Source organism: Mobula birostris, chromosome 6, assembly GCF_030028105.1.
Source record: "Mobula birostris isolate sMobBir1 chromosome 6, sMobBir1.hap1, whole genome shotgun sequence".
In the NCBI taxonomy this organism is placed as follows: Eukaryota; Metazoa; Chordata; class Chondrichthyes; order Myliobatiformes; family Myliobatidae; genus Mobula; species Mobula birostris.
The window spans coordinates 64,865,515-64,879,644 of record NC_092375.1 but is presented as its reverse complement, the minus strand read 5'-3'; the positions used below and the strand labels follow the sequence as shown (position 1 = coordinate 64,879,644).

General features: G+C 41.9%; 1 protein-coding gene across 5 annotated transcripts in view; it reads right to left on the bottom strand.

Moving 5' to 3' along the window:
* The window catches only part of LOC140199074 (ADP-ribosylation factor-like protein 13B), a 79,609-nt gene that overhangs the window by 40,376 nt on the left and 25,103 nt on the right, over positions 1–14,130 (bottom strand). For 4 of the 5 annotated variants that reach the window (XM_072260542.1, XM_072260540.1, XM_072260541.1 and 1 more), the window contains 3 exons: positions 10,501–10,622; positions 8,535–8,605; positions 732–981 (listed from right to left, as the gene is read on the bottom strand). In XM_072260542.1, coding sequence (XP_072116643.1) covers positions 732–981; positions 8,535–8,605; positions 10,501–10,559 — 380 coding nt within the window. In that variant the 5' untranslated portion in view covers positions 10,560–10,622. The remainder of the gene's footprint in view (positions 1–731; positions 982–8,534; positions 8,606–10,500; positions 10,623–14,130) is intronic. The other variant, XM_072260543.1, reaches the window with a different exon arrangement.

Here is a 14,130-nt window from a genome sequence, read left to right as displayed (position 1 = left end):
AGAAAAGGAAGTAATGAAACAAAAGGCGCCAACACTTATCAAAGTCCAAGTTCTTTGCACGCAACCGTTGGAGCTCAATCGATTCCGGACGACCACCCGAATCCTGTCGACTCACGGCTCGGGATCACCTGAAGTGATCGACCGCAGCCTCGCCGCACGTCCACTGTCCTCGTCTCTCCTCCGACTCCCCGCCAAAAACCCCGTCCACAGTCATATGATACAGCATTATATCCGAAATCAAAATGATACATGACCACACATTGGCTAATAGCACCCTGCTATCTATAATAACCCAAGCAACTGTCTATATAGAGACTTTCTCAGCATTCCCCAGTATAACATAACAAAAGAAGCCATTTTAAATTTAACAAAAAAGAAAGACCCGGTACAGTTAATATGAAATATTACATTGTAAAACTCAGCTGTCAACATAATAATTGAAATGTTTGCTTTTCTCCTTTGTTTGAATTTGTTAAGCTGACATGATAAATCCAATGCCTTGATCATAATGGCCCAAGATCAAGTATTTCCATTCTGTGCCCTACAGCAAAACAGGAAATTTTGCAATTGAGTCCGGAGAAGCAGAGGAGCCCAGAGGTTTAGCTACTAGAGATTCAGCTTCTTGCTATCAGACATAATACTGCACTGTGTGTTATTACTTTTCCAGGAATTGGAGGAAGTAAACATTGCAAAGAGATGGGCTTTGTTTTATATTCAGATGAGACACTTACACAAGCACAGGTTTTCCAGAAATCCCAGGATGCCTTATGACGTCGGTCACAGCTTCTTTAACTATTTCCATTCGAATAATATCACTGGAGTCCACAACGAAAATAACGCCAAAGGATTCAGCATAATAGTTCTTCCAGATAGATCTGATATTTCTCCCTCCACCTAAGTCATAAATGGTGACTTCAAATTTCCCCTGTTTTATATCAACTCTTGAAAACCCCACCGTTGGATCTGGAAAATATGGAGGCTCTGTAAAAAAAAGCAAAAAGAAAATTTAAGAACTACAGGTGTCAGAAATATGAAATAAAAAAACAAGAAAGCATTTAAATGTTTAAGCAGAGGAAGCATCTGTGGGGAACAGCATCTCAAAGACACGTGGGTTGGTAAATTAATTGGCACTGTAAACTGCCCCAAATGTGTAGATGGTGGAATATGGATCGGCTGGTGTATAGAGGTAGACGTTGATGAGAATGTAGGAAGAATTTTTTAAAAATTGGGTTAATGTACGACTCCTGGAAATGGGTGGCTGATGGTTGGCATGGACTTGGAGGGCGGCATCTCTCTATGTATATTAGATAACCTGAGGACATCTTAACTCAAAAGCAAGTCCATTCACTCAGCATTCTCTGATCTATACCATTCCTAAGCAACAGATACATTTTTAAACCCTCATCACCATTTCAAATCTTTCTATAATTGCATCCATCTTCTTTTCAGTAACTTCTTCAGCATTCTCCCTCAGTATGTCTATATATGGCTTCTCACACAAGAAACTTCATTCCACTTCACCAATGGCAGCTATACCTTCAACTGCTAAAGCTCTAGAATCTCCTCTTTATATCAAGTTCAAATACATTTATTATCAAAGAATGTATAAATTATACAATCCTGAGATTTGCTTGCTCACAGGTAGCCACAAAGCAAGAAAGCCGAAAGAACTCAGTTAAAGAAGAAAAGTAAAAAGACCAACACCCAATGCGCAAGAGAAAGAAAAAAAACACACACAAATCATGCAAACAATTGAAGCGAACGACAATATTCCAAACCAAAATTGAGTCCTCAGATCTGAACCACGGAGTAACCCGGAGTCGACCCAAAGCTTTGCTGATCAGTTAAACATATTAGCAGGCACAGAGCACAGCAGCCAGGGCAGTCTTCATAGCCTCAATGCTATGGAGAGGAGTGACCATCACAGACAGTGAGCAAAATTGGCCATCACCCCAGATGCCAAGACCCTATCTTTCCAGTCTATTTGGGCTGGTGTTTAAATTGACCAATTAACTAAATAGTGAAAGGCTCTGGAACCCGGGTGAAAGGAGTGACCATCACAGAGAACAAGCAAGAATCCGCTCTCGCCTCCGATCTGGGTCAGCGTTTAAATTGTCTAAACAGCAAATTGTACCTCACACTAGGACACAGTGGCAGTGAAAGGCTCCAGGCCTAGACCACACCATCTAGTGACTCAATCTGGGCCCATATTTCGCCATCCAGCCTGAAGCCACTCTCGAGCTCTTCAAGTCGGCTCTGCGCCCAGGGAGATCCAACCTCATACCTGGACCAATTGTACAGGCACCAAATCTCCTCTGTTCATCTAACTTTTCTGTTAGAGAACTGTTTTATCACAATACTTCTGTAGCTCTTCCCATATTTGGTAGGCTGTTTAAAATCTCCATCTGACCAAGTATAGGGTCATCTGCTGTAATTCACCTGTGGCTCATTGTCAATTTTCTGTTTCTTTTGACAAACACCCCTATATCTTTATGGTATATTTAAGACATTATACAAAAAGATGCAAACTGCTGGACATATTATTGCTTTCAAAAATGGATAGGGGAGCAATGAATAAAACAGAAGGTCTACAATAAAGTGAAAGGCTAGAGGAATTAAATGAAATGATGGAATAATGACGGGACAAGAGTCCAGATGAGTTGTAAATGACAAAGGAAATGTCTCAAAATAATAGAAAGGGCAAAATTAATTATGACTAGAATAATGGAATACAATTGATCAGTCAAAGCTTACAAAGTAACTACTCATTAGGTACTGCTCCACAACCTTCCATTGAGCTATATCACAGCAACACACCTCAAAGTTGCTGGTGAACGCAGCAGGCCAGGCAGCATCTCCAGGAAGAGGTACAGTCGACGTTTCAGGCCGAGACCCTTCGTCAGGACTAACTGAAGGAAGAGTTAGTAAGAGATTTGAAAGTGGGAGGGGGAGGGGGCGATCCAAAATGATAGGAGAAGACATGAGGGGGAGGGATGGAGCCAACAGCTGGACAGGTGATAGGCAAAAGGGGATACGAGAGGATCATGGGACAGGAGGCCCAGGGAGAAAGCCAAGGGGGAGGGGAACCCAGAGGATGGGCAAGGGGTACAGCCAGAGGGACAGAAGGAGAAAAAGGAGAGTGAGAGAAAGAATGTGTGTATAAAAATAAATAACAGTTGGGGTACGAGGGGGAGGTGGGGCATTAGCAGAAGTTAGACACACATTCTTTCTCTCACTCTCCTTTTTCTCCCTCTGTCCCTCTGGCTGTACCCCTTGCCCATCCTCTGGGTTCCCCCCCACCCCACCCCCCTGTCTTTCTCCCTGGGCCTCCTATCCCATGATCCTCTCATATCCCCTTTGCCAACCACCTGTCCAGCTGTTGGCTCCATCCCTCCTCCTCCTGTCTTCTCCTATCATTTTGGATCTCCCCCTCCCCCTCCCCCTCCCACTTTCAAATCTCTTACTACCTCTTCCTTCAGTTAGTCCTGACGAAAGGTCTCGGCCTGAAACGTCGACTGTACCTCTTCCTAGAGATGCTGCCTGGCCTGCTGCGTTCACCAGCAACTTTGATGTGTGTTGCCTCAATACTCAACATCTGCAGAATTCCTGTTGTTTGTGGGAGCTATATTACAGTAGTACAGGAAGCCAAAGGCGAACGTCATGAAATAGAAAATTAACAGGACAGGTTCAGAGTCTAACTACAGACCAAAAAGATGTGTCTCATAAACCAATCTGAATTTAGTCTTCCCAGTGTAGAAGAACTGCAGCTTATTCTCCGTTATACTATGTTAAACAGAAAATAAGGAAAACATGATTACTAGATTTTAAAATATACCCTTACATCATGTTCTCCAAGAGCCAGCAAGAAAAAGCTACAGGACTTAGAAACACCACAATAGGTTCCGGTGACGTCGTCCTTCAGAATGGCAGCTTAAATCAACAGCTCCTCCGAAAAAACGCATATTTTGCCCAGTTAATCTATCAAGTATAAGATCTTTTGAAAATATCAGAATTGATAAGGGGGGCAAGAATGGGGAGAAAGAATCGAGATGAAAAAAAGCACCACTGCGGAGCCTATGCAGGAGAGAGGTACAACGCGCGGCTCTCCTACACGTGCGTGTGGCGGCGAAGCTGACGCTGGGCCTCGTGCGGGCGAAGCGGCAAATATGATAAAGATTCTGGAAGAGATAAGGGAAGTCCAAAAAGATATAAAGCAGCAACTCAATGATATAAAGTCAGAGCTCGCCAACGTCAATCAGAAAATAGTGGTGGCAGAGACTCGAATTGAGAAGATGGAAGATTGCATGCAAGACGTGGAACAGATACTAATTAAGATGATAAAAATATTAAATCAACAGGAAAGTAAATTGCTTGACCAGGAGGGAAGATCGCGTCGGAAAAGTATCAGGATTTATAATGTTCCTGAAGGAGCGGAGGGATTGTCGATGATGGACTTTGTAGACAAGCTGCTGCGGGAAGTGCTGGGGATTCCTCAGACTATGGAGACTGAAATTGAAAGGGCGCATCATTCGCTTGTCCAGTGGCCTCCCGGAGACAGAGAAGGTAAACCGCACTCCATAGTACTTAAATTCCTTCGATTCAAGAGCAAGGCGGAGATTCTACGAAGGGCCTGGGGTAAGAAGAAGGTGCTTTGGAACAGGAAGTTAATATACTTCGATCATGATTATCCCCCAGCGGTCCTACAGAAACGGAAGGAATATTCCGAAGCGAAATGGATATTAAAGCAAGAAAAGATTAAATTCCAAATCCTGTACCCTGCTAAACTGAGGGTATTTTACCAAGAAGGGGTGTATCTGGACCAGAAGGTGGAGGAGGCGACTACAGACATGAACAACAGAGGACTGCCCATTAGCATGTTCAAACCAAGAGAAACTCTGGCTGAGCAGTTGTCCCGAGCTGCTTGGGAAATAGTAAGAGAACCTAGAAAGCAGGGGACGGGAGAAGGACGCGAGGAGGATTTTAGGAAGAGACGGTCAGTTCTGAGGGCAGCCCTCACCTCCTCCAGAAGAGCCATAAGGTTTGGCTAACCTTAAAAGTGCTGATAAACTAAATGGAAGCAAAAATAGACGGTGATATACCTGTCTTGAGAAATACACGTTGTAATGTGGATTTTATATTACTCAATTTTTTAAAAAGTTCATTTATTCACTCCTTTTACCCCACCTAAATGAGAATATATACATGGGAGGAATACACAGGGAAATCATTTCTGTGTAATGGACAGTTTTTTTTTACTTATTATAGGTACTGCAACAGGGGCCCTCAACCCACAGGTAGGAGGGGCTATCCCCCACAGCTAGACTTTTCTTCTAGCCCAACCCAGGGTTATCTAGAGACCCCAGCCTTGGAACCACACTTTCATTACCTTTTGTTACATTATTCACTTCTCTTGGTTCTTATTTGTTCAGATCGATTAAGTTATATTCTGCAAATTTCTATGATATACTAACAGATAAATACACTTAGAGAGTAAGACCATATATTTTGGGTATATACCTCAAGAATGGTTGAAAAGAGATAAATATAAATATTTAATGAATGTACTGCTGGTGGCTGGTAAAAAGACCCTTACCTGGAAATGGTTATCTCAAGAGAGCCCAATTTTAAGTGTATGGATGGAAATTGCAATGGACATTTACAAAATGGAGAAGATAACAATATCTGTTAATTATAAGTTGGAACAATTTTATTCATACTGGAAAAAATGGTTTAACTACATAACACCTCATAGGCCTGATTTTATTCTCACAATCAATGAATGTGTTGTAAAAAAATCACTCCCTACTCTGTACATAGTTTTCTTCTTTCGATTGTTCTTTCCTTCCTCTTCTTTCTATAAGTGTATACCTCCGATAAATATTATGTGGAGATTTGTGACAAATATGATTGTATGATATATATGTACAATATCTGAATTTCCACTTTAAAACGTGGACACTTATCTAAAGGAAGGAATAGGTCAGCTGATAACTCTAGCCCTAAAAAGTGCAAACTGCCAATTAACACTGCAAACACGATGGCAGATAATCTGTGGTGTATATTTAACTAAACCCCAACCATCAAAACATGCAGCCAATTTAAAAGCTCTACCCTACAAAATCAGAAAAGACTTAATGCCCTGTGTATTGTCATGTTAGAAAAATCAATAGTGATCACAATTGCAAAATGACATTGTGCGGGTTCCTAAAGACTGGAAAATAGCATATGTCATTCCACTCTTCAAGAAGGGAGGGAGGTAGAAGAAAGGAAATTGTAAGCCATATAGACTGCCTTCAGTGGTTGGAAAGATGCTGGAGTTTATTAAGATGAGATTTCATGGAGGCACATGATAAAACAGGCCAAAGTCAGCGTGATTTTCTAAAGGGGAAATCTTGCCTGACAAAGCTGTTGGAATTCTTTGAGGAAATAACAGGCAGGATAGACAAAGGTGAATAGGTGGATGTTGTGTAGTTTGATTTTTAAAAGGCCTTTGACAAGGTGTCACATGAGGTTGTTTAACAAAGCAAGAACCCAAGGTATTACAGAAAATAGATAGAAGATTGACTGATGGGCAAAAGGCGGAGTGGGAATAAAGGGGGCCTTTTCTGGTTGGCTGCCAGTGACGAGTGATGTGCCGCAGGGGTCAGTGTTGGGACCTCTTCTTTTCACATTGTATGTCAATAACCTGGACGAAGGAATTGATGGCTTTGTGGCTAAGTTTGCAGATGATACAAAGATAGGTGGAAAGGCAGGTAATGTTGAGGAAGCAGAGTGTTTGCAAAAGGACTTGTATTGGGGGATTGGGCAAAGAAGTGGCAGATGGAATATAATGTAGAATGAACAAAGTGCAGAGGGACTTGGGAATCCTTGTGAAAGATTCCCTAAAGGTTAACTTGCATATAATAACTCATATTATATAAGCATTTGATATTTAATTTAAGGACCACTCTGAAGTATAGGAAATTATAGCATTTATATTCATTTCAGACATACTGCTGAATCCAAATAACTTTGAAATAGGCTCAGGAGACAGCACAATTACAGGGTTTTTGGCATCAATCCATAACTTGCTCTTGAGAATAATCGTGAAATAAAATTTCACAATGACTGTACAAGTTTCATTTTCATAGTTCCCTCTTCAATACTCTTGATTATTTTCAATGTACATTAAAAGATACAATTCTATGGCAGTAGCTACATTCAAAAAAAAAGTCAGACTGCAAGATTCTATTATATTGGCCACCAAATTAAAAGTCTATGATACATAGGGTCACTGAATAATGATGATGATTTCCCATAATCTATTAGATTTATCAAACATGCTTTCTTCTATGCAAGTACAAAGCATCCTTAGCTGAAACTAATGCTTCTACAATATTTCAGGTGCCTTGCCGTTTGGCGTGGGCGATCATGTCTCTCCATCCATCACGGTCCCTAACCCTCCGAATTGTAGTTGTTGCCTCCCCTGTTTCTAACCACGATATTATTCCATCTATCATTTTCATTCTCTGCTTGCCTCTGCTTCTTTTTCCTTCCAGCTTTCCAGTTGTAACTACAGCATAGTTAAATGATCAAGTGATTAAACTAAGTTCAGAGTATAGCAAGAGGAATTGGGGTGGAGCTTAGGAGGAATGATGGCGCTTAATGGCAACTCCTTTGCTTGCATCTTTGGAAACAGCTCTATTTCTACTTTTCTACCTTTAATATCTCTATTTTTCCTTTCAGGGTTCTTTTGAAGAACCTGACCTGGAGTTACACGCAGGCTTCGGTTCTTTGCGGGAATGGGACCCGTTCTCGGGGTTCCATGACTGGCCACTATTCGACATGCCAAGAGTTTGGCCTGAGAATCTGAATTGTGTTCGAAAGCCTAAGATCTTGGGGCTCTGGAGACGGGTGGATCGAGGGTCAGTGTCACAGCCGAAGACTCGTGCGCCGTCGGGGAGGCCAAAAAATCTTTCACCGTAGGCCCAAAGACCCAAGGTCTTTGCCATCTTTGGACACAAAGCTCGAAAAAAGCGACGAAATGGACTTTTAAGATCGTAAGCCAGCGGGTTGTTGTTATGTCTCCCGCTTGCCGTGAAAATGGGGGACACCTCCCTCTCCCTTGCCAGGGAGAGAGAGAACCTGTGGGTTGTCGAATTCAGATGAAATGTGAAGCTTTTGGGGTAACTTTGATCTGTGTCTTTGCTATTGCTTAGCACACGCTTGGGTTCGGTGATTGTACCAATGAGAATTTATTTTTGCTCTTTGGGGGAGGGGGGATCGTTGCTCACTGCCACTTACATGCGGGGGGAGCTCGGGGGTGGACTTTGGGGTTCTCACATTTAACTGTCGTTCATTCTTTGAGGCACTTCCCTGTTTTTGTGGGTGTTTTGCGAAGAAAAAGCATTTCAGGATGTATATTGTATACATTTTTCTGATATCAAACGACCTTTGAACCTATTAGATAAAATTGAGTTAAACTTAGTGTTTTGAATCCTACAACTAGAAGAGAATTAGAGTAAAAACGTAATGTCTTTCCAGAGATTGCTTACCTCCTTGAATCCCTTTTATAGTTGCAGTTTTTCCAGCATTATCCAATCCCACCATTAGTAGAGTAACCTTCCTGTAAAATAAATGTGCTGCATTACTTTTGAACAATACTTGATCATTGGCTTATCATCTATACTGGTGGCAGATTCAGTTCTCCTATGTTTCATTTGTTATACTGTAATATCATGTGTGTATGTGCTAGTGCATGTTTCTATTTTAAATTACTTTTCACCACCAGCGTTAGCACAGGACCACCGTCCTTGCCACAGTCAGCAGCTAACGTTGAAGAGGCAGAGAGCATGACTTTGGGATTCCGGACCACAGAGGCCTCCGAACAACCAAGTCATTAACCTTTAATTAACATTAACCATTAATGTTAACGTTACCGCTACTGAGGATCCTTACAGCACTGATCCTGCCTGCTGGGGAGAGGAAACGTTAGATGATCCAGTCCGAGTGTACTGGGCTAAGAAAGGCCCGGAGTCCTGCCAGAATAACGATGTGGATATCAAAGCTTCGGAACGAGTAGACAAACAGCAGAGAGGTTTTTTCTCCAAATTTCACTTTCAGAAGCTGGTAAATGGTGAGTACATATCAAGGCAATGGCTCTTCTATTCCCCTTCCACTGGCTGTGTGTTTTGTTTTGCATGCCGCATCTTCAGTGATGGTAACTGTCAGTCCATCTTCGAAACTGGCTTTAGCGACTGGAAACATGCCGCTGAGCGCACAGGAGAGCATGAAAATAGCGAACACCCAGGAAAACAATACTGACCTATGTTACACTAGCGTCTGACAGCGGAAGAATAGATACAGAACTGCAAAAACAGTTTGAGGCAGAGTGTGTCTACTGGACCGACGTATTGAGAAGAGAGGTGGCGGTTGTGAAGTTTTTGATCGAGAGGGGACTGGCTATCGAAGGTTCCAGTGACATATTTGGCAGGCCTGTAACGGCAACTACATGGGCATTCTAGAAGTAATAAGTGAGTTTGACCCGTCTTTGAAGGTGCACATACAGAAATTTAGAAATGCAGGATCAGCTTTGATATTTAGACCAGTACGACCTTTGCTCTTGTTCTTGCCTTTTTTTTGCTTGGTACAGTAGCATTTTACGGTGTCGGAAGGGGCCCATCAGGGCCTCCAGCCCAGGGGCCCCGGACCCGCTAAATACGGCCCTGAGGGCTACACCCCGAGTTTGGAGAAAGTGGGAGGAGCTAAAAGAGAAAATATGGAGACTTAACACCTTTTTGATGGGGGATGGAAATACTAAAGTATTAGGACAAGGTGAACCAAGACAGTTGAAGACTTGCATCTGCACCAGGTTAGTACAGATGTGGGAGAATGTCCAATTTCGCTGGAGATAAGAAAGAGAAACAAATTGTAGCATTCAACCCACAGAAAAATTTACTCACCGTGCCCATAACCCAGTTCTTCCATGCATAAAAAATAATTTAAGTGTTAAACGAAAATGATGATTGAAAACAAATGATTCTATTGTCAGCATTCATGGTACCCTCTTCTTGTATCTTATGTGCCTAACGCTAATATTAATTTTGAGGTGAACAATTACCTTTCCCCATTCATACCCACTTGTTTTTAACCACATAGACATCTAAGCAACATTAATAGATTAATCACAAGCAAACTTACATTGATAACAAATAACTGAGAGCGCTAAAGACACTGAAGCACAACTAGAATATTAGGTAAATATTTAATGTTAGAAATGGTGAATTCCCTTCCTTTGATAGTATAATTTATGTTGCTGTCTGACATACAGATAGGAATTATTGCTGTGCAACTTTTTGAAAAAAAACTGCATTTTTGAGGGGAGTTTATTTTGGAAATATCCTTGGCTTTATTAGAATGAAGCTTGTCATTCAGGAGAAGTTGCTTTTCCAATCCAATTGTACACAGATCAATCATGTAGCGTTGTTGACAAGTTCAGTCAAAGCAAATTTAAAATCATACCTGACAGGTTCTCGCCAATGTTTCAGCCAGCACCAATAATTAGCCAGGAGACTAAACATTTCTTCTCTGAAATACTGCAGGATCAAACTTCAGCTGCAGATAAACCAACTAGAAATCAGTATCTGCAACAGAATAAAGAGAGCTTACATCAACTCATTTACAAGAAAGCACTTTCAAAATTAGAAATAACAAACTCTATGCTACTTCATGCAAAAAAAAAATGACTAAAGTTTAAAGTATGAAGAAAATGTAAATTAAATTTTAGTTTGGGCATTAATGACCAAGCCCTTTCAACCTAGGTTGGCAAATGCAAAATATACCTGTATGCATTCTCAACAAATCAGGTTGCATCAGTGGAAAGAGAAACAAAACACTGTCACTGCCTGACCTAATGAACATACTCAGCATTTATATTTTTGTTTCAGATTTCCAGTAAGAATGACTTTTTAATTAATTTACCGGTAAATCTCCATATTAATTATCCAAGTTACACAATGCCATATTTTTCCACTTCCTGCACATTCATTCAACTATATAGGAGCCTCTTGGATGCCATGATTGTACTTGGCTCCACTATCACCCCAAGCAGTGCACTCCAAGCACCCTCCAGTCTCTATGTAAAAGCACTAGCCCCGTGTATCTCCTCTGAACTTACCCCTTCTCACATTAAATACATGCCCTCTAGTATGAGACATTTCAACCCTGTGAACAATACACTGGCCGCTCATAGTTACGCCTCTCATAATCTTATAAACCTCTATAAGACTCTCCTCAGCCTCCACCATTCCAGAGAAAACATCGCAATTTTGTCCAACATCTCCTATAGCAATGTAATCCAATTCAAGCAGTATCCTGCTAAAGCTCATCTGTACCCTCTCCAAAGTCCCAACATCATTCCTATAAAGGGGCAACTGGAACTGAATGCAATACTCTAGATGTGGTCTATATAAAGATTCAACACAACTTCCCAACTCCTGAACTCACCCTATCAACCTGTGTAACATTGCTACCATTGAAGTGGAACTACAACCCAGATCTATAACTTCCATATTGGCTAGAGAGGACAGGAAGATATTGGTCAAGGCCCCAGCAATCTAACCTCTTGCCTCTCTCAATAACCTGGGTCCTGGGAACTTCTCTAGGAAGAGGTACAGTCGACATTTTGGGCCGAGACCCTTCGTCAGGACTAACTGAAAGAAGAGCTAGTAAGAGATTTGAAAGTGGGAGGGGGAGATCTGAAATCATAGGAGAAGACAGGAGGGGGAGGGATGGAGCCAAAAGCTGGACAGTTGATTGGCAACAGGAATATGAGAGGATCATGGGACAGGAGGCTTAGGGAGAAAGAAAGGGGGAGGGGGGAAGCCCAGAGGATGGGCAAGGGGTATAGTGAGAGGGACAGAGGGAGAAAAAGGAGAGAGAGAAAAAGAATGTGTGTATATAAATAAATAAATAATGGATGGGGTATGAGGGGTCCAGCAGGAAGTCGCCCACTGATTTTCCATATGCTTTTGAAGTTGTTCATGATTTTGGAAACTTATGGAGATAAAGAATTTCTTACAGCTGTAGGAATCCCAATCAAGAATGGCCAACTAGTACAAGAACTTATGGATGCGATACAATTGCCGTCAGAAGTTGGTGTATTAAAATGTAAAAGCCACTCTAAAATGACAACAATTGAAAACCATGGAAATGCATTGATGGATGATATTACAAAAAAAGGCAGCACGGGAAGGTGTAAAAGAGACAAAAGTATCAAGAACCCATAACTGGAATTATGGAAACAGTGGAACTCAGAATAACAAATGAACTAACAAGATATTCAAGATGCAAGCTCAATGCTCTAACCAGGAAAAGTAGTTCTCGATGGAGAATGGTAGGAGGTTAAACAGTGATGGAGTATTGAGATACAGCACTAGTAATTGACAAATAACTCAGCTAAATTGCCTCTTTCCCTGGCACAGCAAGTATACTCCCTGGGGCAAAATGGAGTGCAAAAGATTATCCCAATGGTGGTAGAATCCAAAATTCAGAACACAAGCTCAAAAAATATTTGAGAAATGCATGACATGCCAAAAAGACAAATCCTGGAGTAGGGGAAAAGCTACCACAACTAAGTGCTCCTGCCCCAACAGGTCCATCTTTACACTTACAAGTGGACTATATTTCTTTGTCAAAGTGTCAACGATATTCAGATGTTCTGGTAATAGTGAACAAGTTTTCAAGATAAGTGGAAGCTATTCCAAAAAGCAAACCCCTGCCACTCACACAGCAAAAACTCCGACCAAGGGACACATTTCACTTGGAGTGTTTGTCAGCAATTATGTCTACTGACATAAAATAGTGCCAGCGAACAAAAGGACAATAGGTGATGCCCTTCAGTCAGTTCACAAAGTTACCTTATACTTCCTCTTTCACTTATGATTCTGCTACTAAGCTTGGAACCTGTGATTTACATTTTGATGGCATTTTTCAGGCCATTTGAGAAATCTGGCGCTTTGCTGTTTCCGAGGGAGATGGTGAGGTTTCGAGCAGAGTGTGTGGCCTGGAGACCTCGCCTATCAAAGCACTGAGCAAAATTGCAAACAATGAGCATGAGAGCAGAAGGCGAGCGATTGTTCCACACCACCTGTCTGTATGTGATCTCTCTCTCTCGCTCAATGCTGCTGGAGGATGGTGGTAGAATCTTGGGTCTTGGGCAAGGTTTATTTGAAGCGGTTTGTGGATAGACTCTGCAGTTCATATTATATGTGTTTCTGGTTCTGGTTACCAGACATCCCACCTCTCCCGGAAATTCCGGGAGTCTCCCGCATATTAATAGTGGCTCCCTGATGCCCGCAAGTTATATACACTATCACGGAAATCAATTTTTTTGAGAGCGAGCGAGAGAAAGCAAGAGAGAGCGCGAGAGCGACCACGAGAGAGAGCGCGCGCGAGAGAGAGAGCAAGCGAGAGCAAAAGCAAGCCAGAGCGTGCGAGCGAGAGCAAAAGCAAGCCAGATCGCTTGAGAGCACACGAGCGACCACAAGAGAGAGGGAGAGAGAGCGCAAGCGACAGCACGCCATGGCAGAGTGTTCCAAAGAAAATATAAAACATACGTCACCCCAGACTACACTAAAGTGTACCCCTGCCTAATAGGGGTCAAAGTAATGACAGTGTTGCTCGCTGCACTGTTTGCAACAGTGACTTTTCTATTGCCCATGGTGGGTTAAGACTGTAAAAGACGTGTTGAGGTGAGTTTAACAGGTGTCATTCATTCATTAGCATAGCTAATGTTATTTAAACTAGCTGGCCAGCTGCTAAGGAGCTACTCTATTGCAGACATCCCACCTCTCCCGGAAGTCTCCGGCAAATTCATGGTGCTACCTCCCTGAAATGAGTTTTTGCAGGGAGGGATGTCTGGGTTACTTTTTAAAAATTGTTACTTTGTGTGATTTTGCTCGTGGCGGACTGTGGAAAGACAAATCTCAGTGTTGTATGTTGTACACATACTTTGATAACGCACGTACCGCGAATCGACTGATGAAAATTGAATGGTCTTTCCATTGTCCACATCACCCAGAGTCATTAGGACAAGTCAAACAAATGAATGGAACCATCAAGCAATGACCAAGTATCATGAGGAAGGTGTGC